Source organism: Pseudophryne corroboree, chromosome 4 (assembly GCF_028390025.1).
Source record: "Pseudophryne corroboree isolate aPseCor3 chromosome 4, aPseCor3.hap2, whole genome shotgun sequence".
NCBI classification, from domain to species: Eukaryota; Metazoa; Chordata; class Amphibia; order Anura; family Myobatrachidae; genus Pseudophryne; species Pseudophryne corroboree.
In genome coordinates this window covers 771,470,823-771,488,892 of record NC_086447.1, presented here as the reverse complement: position 1 = coordinate 771,488,892, position 18,070 = coordinate 771,470,823, and the positions used below count along the sequence as shown (strand labels likewise).

Sequence of the window (18,070 nt, the reverse complement as noted above, 5' to 3'; positions counted from 1 at the left end):
GGTGCTCCCTTTTAAGGGAGATATACTGTTTGGAGATGATCTGAACAAGATTGTGACAGACTTGGCGTCGGCCAAGACTGCGTTTCTCCCAAGTACTAATCCTTCGGTTCCGATGGCTAAGAGTACTACTTTTCGTTCCTTTCGACCTCCAGGTAAAGCAAAGGGTGAGGCCTACCCGAGACAGGCTCGCACTTCCAAATCTTCTAAGCCTAAACCTAAACGTTCTTGGGCCGCCCGTCAGCCTGCTTCCAAACTGGACAAGCCTGCTGCATGACGGGGCGGGCCTCCCCCTGGGGGTCCCCTGGGTGGGAGGCAGACTTCTACAGTTCGCCCACGTATGGTTAATGATCACTTTGGACGCCTGGGTGCAGGAAGTGGTCTCTTACGGGTACGTGATCTCTTTCAAGAGATGTCCCCCTCGCCAGTTTTGCTCAACGGTTATCCCTTCGGATCTGTTAAAAGCAAAAACTCTACATTTGGTTGTCCAATCCCTCCTGGATTCAGGAGTGATGGTGCCGATGCCTGTGTCTCAGAGAGGCAGGGGATACTATTCAATGCTGTTTCTAGTTCCGAAGCCGAATGGATCCTCACAGCCTATACTCAACCTCAAATCTTTGAACTAAGGACTATATGGTATCCCTGGACATACAGGATGCTTACCTACACATAGCTATTGCCATGTCGAATCAGCAATATCTTCGGTTTGCTATTGGCAACCTTCATTATCTGTTCCAAGCCTTGCCTTTTTGACTGACCATGGCTCCTCAGATCTTTACCAAGGTCATGACGGCCCTTCTCTGCCGTCAGGGTATCACGATCCTGCCGTATCTGGACGACTTGTTGATCCTGGTGAACTCCCCAGAGGTTCTCCTCCGTCATCTGGAATTGACAGTCCAATTCCTGCGTGCCCACGGGTGGCTCATCAACTGGAATAAATCCTCACTGGTCCCTGCTCAGAGCATGGTGCCCCTCAGGTCATTACTGGACACACAACCAACGTTTGTTCTTGTCTCCAGAGAAGGTCCTGAAACTTCAGGACAGAGTCAGATGCTTCCTCTCTCGCCAAAGAGTGTTGATACACTCGGAGATGGAAGTACTAGGCCTCATGGTGTCGGCTTTCGACATCGTAAAATACGCTCAATTTCATGCTCACCCTCTGTTGAGGTTAATCCTTTCCAAGTGGGATGGCTTGCCTCACCGGATCAGGTCTCAAATAATCTCCTTGACTCCGGAGGTTCGTCTGTCACTGAGTTGGTGGCTATAAAACCAACAATTGAGCAGGAGTCGTCCCTTCTGGATCCTCCAGCTGGGTCCTCCTAACGACGGATGCCAGTCTGCGGGGTTGGGGCGTGGTGTTTGAAGCAGCACTCTCTCCAGGGTTGGTGGACCAGGGAGGAATCTCTCCTCCCGATAAACGTTCTGGAATTGCGGGCAGTGTTCAATGCATTGACACTGGCCCTGCCTTTCATACAGAACAGGCCTGTTCAAGTACAATCAGACAACGCCACCACGGTGGTGTACATAAATCATCAAGGCGGCACTTGAAGCCACTTGGCAATGATGGAAGTGTCAAAAATTCTTCGATGGGCGGAACGCCATCTGCCAGCAATATCGGCAGTGTTCATTCCGGGGGTCCTCAACTGGGAAGCGGGCTTGCTCAGTCATCAGGACGTACACGCTGGGGAGTGGAGTCTTCATCTGGAGGTCTTCCAACTCATTGTTGGCAAGTGGGGTCTAACAGATGTAGACCTGATGGCGTCTCGACACAGTCACAAAGTACCGGTCTTCGGAGCAAGGACAAGGGATCCTCAAGCAGCATTCGTGGATGCACTGGCAATTCCGTTGAACTTTCGGCTGCCATACGTGTTCCTTCCAGTGTCACTCCTGCCCAGGGTACTACGGAAGTTCAAGCAAGAAGGAGGAATACTGCTTCTAGTCGCTCCAGCGTGGCCCAGATGGCATTGGTTCTCAGACCTGCAGGGTCTCTTGATCGAGCGTCCTCTACTACTTCCTCAACGCCCAGACCTCCTCGTTCAGGGCCCTTGTGTTTTTCAAAGGATTTTCTGAGGCGGTTATTCAAACTGTTGAAGGCCGCAAACCAGCTACTGCACGGATTTATTATAGGGTCTGGAATTCGTACTTCACCTGGTGTTCTGCTAAGAATTACGATGCATACAAGTTTAGTACTTCCAGACTTCTGGCTTCTTTGCAACAAGGCTTGGATTTAGGACTTCGCCTGGCCTCCCTCAAGGTTCAAATTTCTGCCTTGTTGGTGTGGTTTCAGCAAAAAATGTTAACTCATCCTGACGTTCATACATTCACTCAGGGCGTACTACGGATTCAGCCTCCCTATGTCCCTCCTGTGGCTCCAAGGGATCTGTCTGTCTGTACTTAATACTTTTCAAGAGTCTCCGTTTGAACATCTTGAGTCTGTGGACCTTCAGTGCCTTACGCTTAAGGTAATTTTCTTTTTCATCCACTAGGGGTCACTGGAGTACTCTTGGGATATGGACGGGCGGAGCCGAACAAAGGCACTGAATATTCAAATTTAGGACCCTCCCACCCCTCCATATCCCCGAGTACCTCAGTGTACTGTCTCAGTGTTTTTTCGGTGCTCACAGCACGAACATCGGCTTGTGGTATAGCCACACTTGGATTTTTATTTTTAAATTTTATTTTTAATTTTTATTTTTACAACTTAGCACATCCCTTCCCAGTTTCTGAAAAAACATGGGTCCGGGATAGTGCCGCTGCACGGGCAGCGCATGGCGTGTCGGTCCTCACAAAGAGCACCCTCACAGCCACAGACAGCATGGCGTGTCGGTCCTCACAAAGAGCACCCTCACGGCCACAGACAGCACTGCTTCTACAAACAGCAGCCAGGACTAGAGAGCTGGACGGGCTTGCAAAAAGCCGTCGCAGCCAATAGATCACTGGAAGCTGACTGCGTCACAAGGACTACAGAGCTGACGGAGCTTACACAACGAAGCCCCGTTGCAGCCATGAGTCACACCACTGAAGCTGGACGGAGCTTATACAGAAAGTCCCGCCACAGCCAGAAGTTACAGAAAGGTAGGCTGGGGAGCGGGGCGGTCAGCGCAGGCTGCCGCCCCGCTATGTGTGGGTTAATGTGAATACAATACAGCTCCGTCCCGCCGCACAGCAGGGGGAGCTCATACCCGCCAAGACAGCCACTACCTTCTGAGGAGACAAGCCGTCCCAGTGCTCCGGCAGCCGCCAACTCCGTCCTGCCGCATAGCAGGGGGAGATCAGACGACGCTAAACAGCCGCTATGTATCACACAGACGGGGACATCAAGCCGCCCGTCCCAGCGCTCCGGTCGCCGCCAAGCTCCCTCCTGCCGCAGCAGGGGGAGTTCATACGAAGCAGCTGCTCCGTCTGACATCAGGCCGCCCGTCCCAGCGCTCCGGTAGCCGCCAGTCCGTCCTGCCGCACACTGGGCTCCGTACGGCTGCACAGCAGGTAAGCCATACTTAGTACCAGTATGACCGCCGCTCCGTCACGGCCTGCAAATGCCAGGGCAGGCTTCCAACACTGGGTATATATATACGGCCGCCCAGCTACGTCCGGCCGCCCATCAGTCTCACTACAGAGACGATCACAAGTGCAGGCTTCCCGCAGATGATCATAGGGGGGGAAGAGGCACGGTGGAAGCTGGCGGATATATGACCAGCTGGGTATATATATATTTATATATATATCTATCACAGATATAAGCTTGTTACCGATACTGACAGTAATAATTGAACTATATTACTGGCTGTGATTTTCAGAGTTTAACCTATATTAATGGCTGCTATTAACAAAGCTAGGGAGCCTATATTAATATATTAATATTAATGTCTGATGTGATCATGGCCTATCAGCTTATATATATATTTATTCATAGAACAGTTGTAACCGTCCTGTGGTTATACTGTATAATAACCTATACGGAAAGGTCAGCATGGCAAACGGGCCATTTTAACCATGCTGCCTGTTGTTTTCCAGTTTGTGATTCTGGAACATTCCTGCCCTACATCTCTAAGCCACTGGAGGCGCAGGGGTGTTAGTGGGAAATTTTAATCGGCATAAGTAAGCCATGTAAACTGTTTTTCTACATGATTCTAGAACATTCCTGCCCTACATCTCTAAGCCACCAGAGGCGTAGGGGGGTTAGTAGGAATTTGGTTCGGGTTTCATAGGCCATGTGAACTGCTTTTCACATAAAGATTACTCTGTTTTTTCTTCACAGCGAATAACTCTTTAGTTTTACTAAAGATTTCCGTAGAGAGAATCAACCTTGAGTTTAATATTATTATGCTGTTCACCAATACAATATATATATATGACATGATAACGTCATAAGGCGTGCAATGGCTGTCCGTGGCCTATTGGGGTGTCTGTCTGCATAGCGAGTAAGGCTCTAGTACAGACCAAAAAAAATACCATTGGCATCGGAGTCTCGGAAGTTATTCCGCCAGCTCTAACAAAAGACAGTTTTCCAGAGGAATTCCCTTTGGGTACCACAGTGCTTATTTAACTGGTCTTATAATGTAATGCACGATTCTATGTCAAATCTCACACCGATAACCACGAGTGAGAAGGGTTCATTAGACCAGCACTCAGATAGTGCAGGGTTGTTGCGAACATACATTGCTAAATTACAGGGAGTCAATGTCTCCATTGTTCCACTTAGTAGACTTTGACCACTATTTAATCGTTTACAATATGACGCCATCCGACATTGGTAAATGCGTCTGTGTCAAACATAAAGACCCATGAAACATTTGGGTCACTAGACATTACGGTTAAAAGAAGCTACAGAGTATATCTGTAAAGCTTCTAACGACGTTTCATCGTCGCCAGTTCAGCACGACAAGGCCACAGCTTGTTGGTCCTACATTTGATATTCAGCCGTTAATCGAAACGGAATTCTTGTGCCGGCATTTAATCCCTTTAGACTTCAGTTTCAAGGCGGTGATACAAACACTCACGCCTTGTAACGACAGGTCGCTACGGTCTGCAAGCCAGTAGTTGATGACCTCTTTTCCAATTGTGGGAGCGCGTCTTTACATGTTACCTTTGCGGGGTTTCCAGACTTCAACAGGGTCATGACTGCCTCTGTCGAACGGATTGGCAGGTAGCCATTTGGTCTCTACTGGGTTTCAGCTGTCTTTATAATACAGGCAGAGTCAGGGTGGCTTATTCCCCTCTGGTTGGGGTAACCAATCCATACAGCTCCGTCGCAGTTGCAATCAACAAATCACTTACTGCAGTTTGAAAATGGATTTGCTGCGGGTAGTATTGGCATATTGGAGCCACAAAATACTGGCATTTGCAATGCGTATATACCCATTCCGGTTTGTTCATCACAGGTTTTAGCGTTTGCAATTCGCCACAACCATTAACCATTTCATGTCTACCGTTGCTTATCGCTTTGGGTGTTTACCAAAAGTGATGTTGGGATGATAGCTCATCTCACATACGAACTCTGTCTCAACAAAGTTCCTCTAAACTTGCGCTACTAAGGTATACTGCGGTAGCAGAGCAAGTTCGAAAACAATCGCATCTAATTCCGTCTAAACGATGTCAATGCCTAGGTAAGATGATAAATACGGTAAATCAAAGACTTTTACCTACTACACCAGCAATAACAAATGTACGTCTAGTAATTAGTGCAAAACACGCACACTAGCGGTACATTGGTGTATTCACCTATTACGAATAACGATGTGTTTTCAATTTAGTTCGCCACCCTTCACTCGCGTTTCCCACAGAGGGAAAAGGGTGCATATACTCTGGACGACAGTCGCAGAGGGTCAGGATTTGTAGTTAAAATTAGCAACAAAGGTTCTAAAACACGACAGATTGCTGTCGATAAATGTCCTAGAACTCTGGGCATTTTACAATGCAATACATAATTCGCTTTCAGTCTGACCAGGTATATACTCTGGTTTCTCTTCAGAACGAATAAATCTTTCGCCTTTTACTAAAGATTTCGGTGGAGAGGAACAACCATGAGTTTCATGTAAATTTTTGATGCATGTCCCACGCTGGCCTTAAGCAGTCAAACAAGGCAACGGCAGTTGCATACACAACAACCAGTGAGAACCAAGTAGCCGCATGGCAATGCGGCAGGTAACTCAGATCCTCAATGACTCAGAACACCATTATGTGAAAATGTCAAGAGATCATTATGTGAGTGGACATCTGTTAGACAGAGGATCTCACCCGTCAGGATTTGGATCCTGAAAACTGGACATTAAATCTAGAGGTGTTTCATATGTGAGTCCACAGAAGGGGGTTACCCTCAAGTATACATGATGGCATCTCGCCACAATTACGAAAGTTCAGTATGTGTACAAAACAGATCACAAGGGCAGTGGCGGTGGAGTCTCTCACATTCATGTGGTCATTCAGCATCGTGTATCTGGCTCCACCATTTTCCGCTGCTCTCTCCGTTGTCAAAACGGATCATAAGACAGTTTGTCACAGTCATACTGGTGGTATCTCATGGGTTTCGGAGAAGTTGCTTCTCGAATTTTCAAGGAATACTTGCACACGATCTTGGCCCGCTCATAATACGTCCAACCTGTTACATCAGGGAACGTTAGTTTACCCATAGTTCCCTAGGTACCTATTATCTAGGTACCGCAGCTGCGGTTGACGGGGTGAGGGTTCAGACCGCCCTCTTAAGAAATTGAGCATTACAGTATCGGTTATACTAACCATGTTACGAAATAGTAAGCCGTTTAAGGCAGCTCATTTTTACAAAATTTCGTGTGCTTACATAGGTTGTAAACCTCGGAAGTTCCAACATCATCCTTCAAGTAACCCGTATTCTGTTAAACGGGGTGGGATGGAAAACTGCGTTGATCTGCACGAAGAGTGCAGGTATCTGTGTGGTAAACTTATTTTCAAAGACGTTTGCTTCTATTTGCGTCTGTACACATCTTTCTACAAGGTGTCATCAAAGTTCACACTCTATTTATCCCACCTACAGCGCCAGGCGACTTGAAGTTGGGTTCAGATTTCTTACAGTTTCATATTGTGAACCCTTTCAACAAATGGGAATTAAGTTTCTCACTTTGGAAAACAATTTTTTCTTCTAGCCTTGGCTTCGGCAAGGGTTTGTTTTCATATTTGGGTGCCTTGTATTCCAAGCCACCGTATTTCAGTTTTCTCATGACAAAGCAGATCTTCGGACGAATCACGCTTTCGTATTCTTCACATCAATGTACCAATAGGGGTTCCTGTGTGGACAGCACATTCTAGAACTGAATGTGGTACACGCATTACGCGTTTATATATGTGCCGAACGTCAACAGTACGTGTTATGAATACGTTGTTTGTTCTCTATGATACTGCCAACTGGGGTTAGCCAGTTTCTCAGCAGACATTATCGAGTTGGGTAATAATGATGACTACAAGTCAGGCTTACCTTAAGGCTAGGTTACAATCGCCTACGTCAGTAATAACTCATCCCACAGGTTCTGTGGGACTGTCAGACCCAGTGGGTCGTGGAGTGTCTAAAACGCGGCTATATAGCCTTCATGTGCACCATGTTTGTGCACGTTTACACGTTATAAATGGTGGCGCCATCAGCATCTAGCCTTGGGCTGCCTACTGTTACAAGTATCAAACAGCTCTCCCGCCCACGAGGGAAGCTTTGGTACGTCCCAAGAGTACTCCAGTGACCCCTAGTGGATGAAAAAGAAAATAGGATTTTGGTACTTACCAGGTAAATCCTTTTCTTTGAATCCATAGGGGGCACTGGACGCCCACCCAGAGCAGTTTACCTGGGTTGTTTTAAGCTCAAGAGAGCTTAGGGTAACAAGTTTTACTTGATTGATATTAAGCTCAGAGGAGCTTATGGTAACACATTTTCACCGATTGGTTCAAATTATAAAGTTCTATCGGTTATGGTGTCAACTGTTTAGTTGACAGTAAGGTTATGGGTCAACATTGTGGTTGTCCGTTATGTTATAGGTATTCTCCATTGTCAACCTCTCTATATCGTTCCTGTTCGCTCAGTAAAAAACACTGAGACAGTACACTGAGGTACTCGGGGATATGGAGGGGTGGGAGGGTCCTAAATTTGAATATTCAGTGCCTTTGTTCGGCTCCGCCCGTCCATATCCCAAGAGTACTCCAGTGCCCCCTATGGATTCAAAGAAAAGGATTTACCTGGTAAGTACCAAAATCCTATTTTTCCGTTGGCTATTGCCTGTGCTAGGAGGTTGTCAGACTTGGGCGTGATGTCCACCCTTTCTGAATTTTCACCGTGACCGGGTAGTTCATAGAGGACTGCCTTTATCGGGAGATCACCGGCCTTACGAAGTGCGGAGCCGCTTCTCCGCTGCAGGACCACCATCCTGAGGGGCTGTTTGTTCAGCGGGGCACTGCGCCATGGCTGCCGCAGCACGCTGCGCACCCCTGACACTGCCTGAAGGTGACATCGGTGGTGAGTACAGTCCCCTGTTCAAAGTGCGGCTGACCACGGGTGCGGCCTACAGGACCCTCCATGGGGGCTCCTGCTAAGATCCCCCGTGTGAAAACTGGCACTAACTTGCTTAACTAAGCACTTGTGTGAGGTTTTAATCTTATTTGGAGACTTTGCCAGTATAAATAAGATGTATAGTTCTGGTGCCATTGGAGGGGGCGGAGCCTCCTCAGAGCGGGACCTGCAGCACACCTTAAGTGCTTCCTGCCTCTCAGACACGCTGGAAACTGGTACAGGATGTAGCTAAGGGGGAGAGTTGCTTGTATACACTATTCTGAGCCTATTTAGGACGGCGTTTTTTAGTGTTTACTGTTATATACAGAGCTGACTGTCTCACTGGGATTGTTCAGCTCAGGGTGTGCTGGTATCATAATCCTCTGTGTGTCCTCTCACATACTGTAGTGCAGGCTTGCATTAACTGTCTGTGTGTATGTGAATGTTATTGTGCTTACCGTGAATATGAGTAAACACAAGCTGTGCAGTGTATGTCTCACTAAATGTTCTCCATTATCTAATTACTCTATTGCCTGTGAACAATGTAGTCACTCTTCACAACTTAGTGAAGAGGTTGGGGAGAGGGTCCAGAGCCCCACTGGTTAGGGTCTCTTAAGACTATGATGTCAGATATGTCATCCCAGCTCACTAATGTGCAGAAAACTCAGCTACTGCAACAAGTTGTTGCAGATTTAGCTGCTAGGGCTGATGCACAGCCCCCCCTCTCTCATGCAGGTCCCCAGGAGCGTGGTTTCCCTGCACTACTATCTGATACAGATGATATACAAGATGATGGGGATGACCTGGATCCCGTTAGTGTGGATCCAGATGCTGCTCAGGGTATTGAACCCCTCATTTTGGCTTTAAGTGATGTGCTGATGCTCCCTCTAGAGGACACTGCCTCACAGCAGTCATTTTTCTTTGTATAAAACAAGCCTAATGTCACTTTCCCTGATTCTACTGAATTAGATGACTTATTCAAACAGGCCTGGAAAAATCCAGACAAAAAATTCAGTGTCCAAAAAGTTTTTCACACTTTCCCATTTGATCCTGAAGGTAGAACATTTTTGGAGGAACCCCCTGGCGTGGATGTCTCTCTCGCCTGTCTAAAGAGGCGGTGCTTCCTGCCCCGGGCTCCTTTACCATGAAGGATCCTGGGGATTGGAAAATAGAGACTACCCTAAAGTCTATATACGCTGCAGCCGGCCTTTCACAAAGACCGGTCATTGCGGGTTGCTGGATGACCCATGCTATTCATTCTTGGGCCGTTCATATTCAGCGGGCCTCTCGGGGGATATGCCCTTAGCTATTATGGTAACCCTCCTTAAGCACATTCAGGACACTACCCGCGTCCTTTGTGATTCGCTCAAAGAGATGGGGAACATTAATGCTCGCACTTCTGCCATGGCAGTGTTAGCACGCAGGTCCTTGTGGTTGCATCAGTGGTTTGCAGACGCAAAATCCAAATGTAGTGTGGAATCCCTCCCCTTCTCTGGGGAATGGCTTTTTGGGGTCGAGTTGGACACATGGATTTCCAAGGTCACGGCTGGAAAATCCACGTTTCTCCCCTCTGGGGCCCCGCCGGCGAGACACTCCTTTCTGGGGCCGTCTCACAGGTTTCGATCTAAGGCCGGAGGTGCCTCCAATGTGGCTAGAGGCACCAGAGGTAAGTCCAGAAAACCAGCAAGCACCAACTCTCAGGACCAGTCCACCGGTTCTGCTTCCACTAAGGCCTCAGCATGATTGTGCCAACCCACCCAGAGGTGATCTCGAGGTGGGAGCTCGACTGCGTCACTTCAGCCGCGTCTGGGAGGCTTCCTGCCAGGATGCCTGGGTCAGAGATCTGATTTCTCAGCGCTACAGGCTGGAGTTTGACAGTACTCCTCCCTCAACGATTTTTCAAATCAGGCTTACCAGCTTTGGAGGATATGCAAGTTACGTTGCAACAGGCTATCCGAAAGTTGGTCCTGTCCCACGTAATTGTTCCAATACCACCACTGCAACGCAGCAAGTGGTTTTACAAGTGGTCATACCTGTTTGTGATGCCGAAGCCAGACGGTTCGGTCAGACCCATTCTGAATCTTAAATCTTTGAATCCTTATTTGAGGGTGTTAACGTTCATATCGTGCAGTGTTATCTGCCAGTGTGTAGGGCCCATTAGATGAAGGAAATGATGAATAGGTTTAATGTTAATCTTGAGTTGAAATACTGTTCTTAAATAGATTTAAACATTTAATTATTGCAAAGGTCCTCACCTGCTACTACTTGATGCCACCCGACTGGTAACATTTTCTGGGGAGAACGCTATCGATCTGTCTCTCATATCGGTCTGATATTTATCTATTTCAGGTCAGACTAGATTAGCCAAGTGGTTCTTATTTGCCATTAAATTTCATGTTTCCATGTTTTATATTTTTCTTTTAGCTATGTGGCATGGACCAGTTTTGGGGCATTGCATTAAGAGCACATACTGGAGATGTCAGCCGTGCTGCAATCCAGTATATCAACTCATATTATATTAATGGTGAGAATTGCATATGATTTTTTTTGTGTCTTGTTTTTTTCTATAAGTTTAATGCTTAAAAAAACAAAAAAAAAACAAACCAAACTGACAGTGGTTCTAGTTTTTTAAATTTAGTTTTTGCACCTGTATATGTATATCTCTGTAAACTCGCACTTTCTACTTCTCATGACTGTGCAATGAATTGGTGGTTATTTCTGTTGTGTAATAGCATAGTATAGATTCCTGAATCTTGTTAGTGTAATTTGGTGTTAAAAATTATTTTCGACCAAGCTTCCTTTTTTATTTTATCATAAGTAACTATAATGTTATGCAAACAGGATTTTTGTAGTTACCGTTAAATCCTTTTCTTTGTTTCCATCTGGAAGCAACTGCTCACTATGGATTGTTAGACGGTTTGAATGCACAGGCACGTGATAGACTAGTATAGTTTTAAGACAGAGCTCCACCCCTCTAACACCTTATCAGAACAACCTCAATAGTAGACAACAAAGTGTAATGTGCATACCAGCATAACCAGTCAACAACAAAAAAAACAAGAACAAGGGTAGGAACACAGTGTCCCCAAGACGAAATCACAGAAAAGCATTTAACAGTAAGTACCAAAATCCTATTTTCTTCGCCTTCCAATCTGGGGGACACTGATCACCATGGCCGTCCCAGGGGGAGAGTATGTTCAGAAAACCGTTTAACACAGAACCTTCCATGCAAAAATGGCAACACTGGATGCGAACATCTGAAAACTGTAAAATTTGGTGTAAGGGTAGACAGAGGACAAAGTGGCACCTGACACATCAGTTCTGCAGAGGTCCCACAGAACAGTCATTGCATCCACCGAGAAGACTGTCAGGTTTTGTGAATAAGCACAATACCTTTGAACCTTTCTGTTGTGGCGAGACACCATGATGTACACCTCCAGCAGGCTGTACTTCCAAACAAGCTGTTTGCAGATCTCTGGGTGAAGGAACCATTCTCCCTGCAGGATAGTGTTCCTGCAGAGAAAATTAGCTACCCAGTAGTCCACGCCCCAGATAAACACATTGGAGATCACCGTAACTGATGTTCTCCACCCAAGTCCAGATACGAGCAGCCATTGCCCTGGCACTCTGAGTGTCCCCCTGGTGGTTGACATATTCCGTCCTTTATGGCATTGTCTGACTTTACCGACTGGTCTTCCATCCAGGACAGACTGAGCACCAGTCATAGTGGCCCATAGCTCCAGAACATTGATGTGAACTCCTGGGAAGACCAACAGCCTTGCTGACGAAGATATAAAGTAAGGGCCCCCCAACTCTGGAGGCTGGCATTTGTAGTTACAATGACTCAGGATGGAGTCACCATAGACATGCATGTGCTGAGATTCTTGGCCACCAGCCACCACTGAAGGGGACTATGTAAAGAGGGCAGTTGAGAGGCCAGGCAACTGTTGGACCTGGGCCAACATTTTAGAAATTCCCACTGGGACTACTTGAATTTGAACCTGACGTACTGTATGGCCTTGAATGAGGAGATCTTCCCCATGTTTCAGACACAAGGGCAGGACTGTCTGTACCAAACCCTGGAGGGAACAGATCTTGTCCTTCGGAAGGAACACAGGCCCAAATGTATTAAGCTTCAACAAGAGATAAAGTGGAGAGTGAGGAAGAGTAGCCAACCAGCTCCTGTCATTTTTCAAACATATCCTGTAACATGGCAGTTAGGAAGCTGATTGGCTTGTCATTTATCTTTCTTTATCCGTCTCAACTTTATTTCTTGTTAAAGCTTAATACATTTGGGCCACAATCTGAAGACTAATGTTGAAATCAAACCCAGAAACAGCATGTGCTGACAGGGCACCTGATGTTAAGGATCCCCCCAAAGTCCTGGAAAACCTGAATCGTGTAGTCGAAATGACTACGCAAGAAGAGAGCAGAGTCTGCTTTGACGAGGAGATCGTCCAAGCAGGGCACAATGGGAATTCTCTCCTTCCTTAAAAGGGACAGCATCACTGCCATGACTTTTGCTAGATCTTGTGGAGCCATGGTCAAATTGAGTGGAGGAGTCCATAACTGATAGTGTTTGCTTTTCCCATGGGGAATCTGAGGTGTAAATGATGTTTCTCCTAGATAGGTACATGGATATTAGCTTCTTTTTGTCTATGGAGGCCAAAATGTGTTGACTTCCATGCTGCAGATTACTGACCGCAAGCATTCTATCTGGAACCGATCGACGCACAGCTATGCATTGATGGCTGTGAGATTGAGACGGGTTGAAACAAGTCTGGCATCTGAACCAGGGAAAACGGGAATATAACCACCTGGTCCGCTGATTCACTGGCACGGAAGCAATCTCCCTCTTTGTGAGAATGGAGTCAATGGCCTGATTTAAAGCCATTCTCTACACTACTTCCTTTGGAGGGCGGTGAGAAAAATCTTCTGGGTGGGGGACCCTAGAGGTTGATGACACAACCCTATTGTATGATCCCCAACACCCAGCGGTTTGTGGAGTATTCCCTCCACCTGTCCCTAAAGGAAAGAAGGAAACCTCTGCACTTCTGAATTGGACTGGTGGGATGCCCCCCCCCCTTCCTGTCAGACACGAAGTTTCTTAGGTGCCTTGGGCCCTGAGTGTCTACATGACCAAGCAGATCTCTATACTCTAGTTGTGGTGCCCCGAAAGGAAGAATGGAACATGGATCCTTTTTCAGAGCAGACCCCCGGGAGTGAAGTGCTCTTACAGCCTGTGGCCTGCTCAGTTATCTAGCCATCTCCCAACAAAACACCTCCTTTGAAAGGGAGAGACTCAAGAAAATGTTTGGTTGCCGATTCTGCCTCCAGGGAATGCAGTCTTAGAGCTCACTTGGGTTGCTTCTTGTAATGCCAAATGTACTTCACAGCCCCCTGAGCTGTTACGTTAAATTGAGCAGATTATTCTAAGATGGGTCAGTGTGAAGGACAGCGAGCAACTGCTCCTACCAATGTTCCATGGCTCTAGCGACCCATGCAGAAGCCTACCCGTAGGTAGAAGGAAAAAGCCCCAGTGCCTGTAGACCACTTTCCAATTTTTTTTGTCCAGTGGATCCTGAAAGAATGCTGAAACTGGCACTTCAACAGTAGTTATCTTGGCCAAAGGAGCCATCCACATTGGGGATACTGCTCCCACTTCAGCATGTGATTCTGTCGTAATATTTTCTTATCCAGACCTTTCCAGGCCTCTTCAATTAATTTGGAAAGATTAGGGAACAGCTGAATAGTAACTATTCTCTCCTCTTGCGTTTTGAAAGTCCCTGCAGCTTTGACTTGAGAATCCAGGGACTGTTGGACTGCTTTTATCTGCTCAGGTACTTGATGCCCTAACTTGGAGACAAATCAAAATTCTCCTGTGGAAATAACTAGTCTGGAACCTTTCCTTCCTCCTCTGACCTGGAGCCCTACAAAGGTGAGATGATTGTTCTGTGACTCCGAATCGTGGTTCCTCACAGAACCTCTCCAAATATGAAGATATCTTTGTGAATCCATACGCAGAACGCTCCCTAGACTGTACTCGGACACACCGTCAAGCTTGATCAGTTCAGCTATCGACCAGCCCGAAGCTTGATCTCATCCTAGTTCTGTCGTGACAGACACAGTGCCTCCATGAGCATGCATGGCAACGTACCCAGCAGAGCAGTGTGTGCACTAAGCCCTCAAGTCAAGCAGTTTTGCCTTACATTGATAATATGTAAAAAAAAAAACATAGCAACAGGATCCCCTTTAGAGGGCTTTGCCCTGTCAGCCATAAAAAATATAAAACAGTCAGCTGGATTGCAAATTACACAACAGGTAAACACCGTTAACAACAAGCAAAGCTTATACTGGAGTAGTGATATAAAGATCAGTAAATACAGGCGAGCAGCAGGAGTAGAGGTTACAGAGGACAGTAGGAGATGTTGTCAGTGGCTGGGTTCCCAGGGAGCAGTCTGGAAACTGAACTGCAGAGGAATGTCCCTTTCCTGTTCCTCCTCAACTGCTGTACGGCCCCGTAGGAGCTTCCATGTCTTCTTAAAGACACCACCACAAACTTTCCTCCAGGACATAAATGAGTTGTACAGCCCGTTTTATGCTGTCTGTGGACAATACCCCAAAAGACGTCAATCATCTTTCTTTGGCGAAACAGCCACTGTCACTCTCTGAAAGGGCCAGGAGGTCCCCAGCAGAAATTGCAGGGGGACAAGCAACAACTTCTACCCCCTACCGCTACCATGCAGGCAGAAACCTGTGGCAGAGCGAGCACCACCAGCACTCCGGATGTTTGTTCCAAAAATAGGATTACAAATTAATAAAACTTACCTCTAAAGAACAGGCAGCCCCAGGGAAGCACAACCCAGCTTCTACAGACACTTATCACTGATGACCAGAGATTGCACAGGGTGGAGCTTCTGTCAAGGTTTACTAGGCTATTTAGTGCCAGCTCCTTCAGAGCCTTTGACAACCCATTGTGAGCAGTGTCTCCCAGATTTGAAGGAGAAACTCTGTGCGTGTAGTTTTGCCCTAGTACATTATACATTTTAAGAGCAGCAGCTCCAAAGCCATGGGTTACCCACTAAATTATAGTATACCATTTAATCATAAAAATAACATTATATTGCAGTGATTTATTTCTTCTCTCAGGTAAAACAGGGCTAGAGAAAGAACATGAGTTTATTAGTAAATGTATGGAAAGTCTTATGATTGCCTCCAGTAATCTTGAGCATGACTCTCAATCAAGCCTCACTATCATTGAACGAGGACTCTTGATGCTAAAAACGCACCTAGAAGCTTTCAGGAGACGGTAAGCTGTTATAATTATTTGATTGATTACAGAATTGTTTTCTCTTCTATTTCTGCCATAACTGCGCAAAACCTAGTACTTTACTGAGCATGTAAACCACGAATGGGTCTGTACTAAGCCTTGGAGAGAGAGAAAGTGACTGGAGATAACCCTGGCAGGGTTCTATTTATGGACTGAAACACAGCCAAAAGCAAACATGCTGCCAGTTCTCCTCCTTTCCTCTCATTAGCTTCCATTACTGCAGGAAAGTAGTCCTATAGCTGGGGTGAGATTGCATAATGGATCAGGGGTATTTAATGTATCTGCTGTGGCAGTGTATATATTCCAGATTATATGCTCTATATCTGCCTATTTCTACTCTGATCTGTCTTATCTAATAATCGTAGGGATTCCAGATCTAAGGCCTGAAATGACATATCAGTAACTTTTTGAACATATTTAAAATGCCAGCCTAAGTTTCCCAGCAGTCAGGCGGATGTCTTATAGGCAGCCTGGGAGATTGTCAGCCATCTTTCCAAATATGCGTGCAGGTTTCTCCACTGCTTTGGCAGACCCAGCCTGGGTGAAATCCATGCCCGTAGTTGACGGGAATGGACTTCATGCATTTTAGAGTGTTCTGTCAGCAGTTACCACAACTAGACCATTTTGTATTGGTGCATTGCCTTATTAAATGCACTGGTTAGGTCTTGGAAACGTCTCTGTTCTGTCTTGTTCTCATCCTGTGGATGGTCTGTTTCTAAGTGCTCCTCCCATGAGGAAGGTGAGGATGCAAAGGAATCATTAAAGGTTACTTCTGTTTGGCAATACTTTGTGTTGTTTGATTTAGTGGTGGCTGTGTTGCAGGCATTACACATCAAAGATGGCAAGATATTGACTTAAACTGATGATATGCTATTTAATAGGATGAAGAATTTATTTCTTTCCATCCATTTTTCTCTGCCATTGGAAAACTTGGTCTGAGACCTGGAATAACCCCGAACAGAAGTTTTAACACATTAAAGAGTTTTTATATTTTGCCAAAAGGGGAAAATGGTGACCCCCTATAGTGCCATCGTCCATATCACCACTATTGAGATCCCACATTCAGCAGCCTTCTAGGATTGAACGGATAGAACATTCAAGACATTCTTAAATCTATTTCTGTTCAAGCTGGTTCTTCTATGAGGCCTGTTTCATCCTTGACTTTTTCCAACAAGGCTGTGGAAAAAAGAGGATTTTGGTACTTACCGATAAATCCATTTCTCTGAATCCTCTAGGGGACACTGGAGCAGTACTTTAGACATTAGGGGTGTGAAGCTTGCAACCGGAGGTGTGGCACAATCTAAAATAATTTGCATTGTCTGCACAGCCGGTTCCTCTTCCTTCACGCCCCTTATGCCTCAGTTTTGAAAATTTGACTAAGAGAAAAGGACATGAGACTAGAGCACCTGGCGAGGAACCGACCCGTACAACATATTAAACAGCAACCAAGAACCTTATAACGGAAAACCAAGCTGTTTGTACGAACTGGTTCAACCAAAACTAAGAACACTTTGCAGGCTAGACAGCACCGAGGCGGGCGCCCAGTGTCCCCTAGAGGATTCAGAGGAATGGATTTATCGGTAAGTACCAAAATCCTCTTTTCTCTTTCATCCACTAGGGGACACTGGAGCAGTACTTTAGACATTAGGGGACGTCCCAAAGTTATCTCCCAGGGAGGGAGTGCTGTCTGTGGCCTGTCAAACCAAACGTCCGAACTTAGAATCCTCGGACGCAAAGGTATCAAACTTGTAAAATTTTGCGAACGCGTGGGCTGAGGACCACGTCGCCGCATGGCACAGTTGAGTAGTGGAAACACCTCTGGAAGCCGCCCAGGAGGCCCCCACCGATCGGGTGGTATGTGCACCCGTCTGTATCGGAACCGGTCTACCACAGGCAATATAAGCTTGCCGAATGGCAAGTCTAATCCATCGAGACAAAGACTGTTTAGAAGCCGGCCAACCCTTCCTTGGCCCATCATAAAGAACAAACAAATGGTCCGACTTCCTGAAGGACGACGTAACGTGTACGTACACCCGCAAAGCTCGGACAACATCCAAGGACACTTCCCCATCTGCTAGACCCTGGAAAGATGGGATCACAATCGGCTGGTTTACATGAAAACTGGAAACAACCTTAGGAAGGAAATCTGCTCTAGTACGGAGTTCCGCCCGATCCTCATGAAAAAAAAAAAAAAAAGGACTCTTACACGATAAGGCTCCCAACTCAGAAACCCGCCTAGC

At 46.3% G+C, this 18,070-nt stretch overlaps 1 protein-coding gene, 1 non-coding gene and 1 pseudogene across 7 annotated transcripts in view; all 3 read left to right on the top strand.

Moving 5' to 3' along the window:
* The window catches only part of USP34 (ubiquitin specific peptidase 34), a 438,538-nt gene that overhangs the window by 142,335 nt on the left and 278,133 nt on the right, over positions 1-18,070 (top strand). For all 6 annotated transcript variants that reach the window (XM_063918244.1, XM_063918241.1, XM_063918240.1 and 3 more), the window contains 2 exons: positions 10,925-11,024; positions 15,650-15,809. In XM_063918244.1, coding sequence (XP_063774314.1) covers positions 10,925-11,024; positions 15,650-15,809 — 260 coding nt within the window. The remainder of the gene's footprint in view (positions 1-10,924; positions 11,025-15,649; positions 15,810-18,070) is intronic.
* LOC134913581 (U5 spliceosomal RNA) lies at positions 4,234-4,341 on the top strand (annotated as a pseudogene).
* On the top strand, positions 5,949-6,065 carry LOC134913417 (U5 spliceosomal RNA). Its single transcript, XR_010177181.1, has one exon. It is a non-coding gene; the product is annotated as a U5 spliceosomal RNA (small nuclear RNA).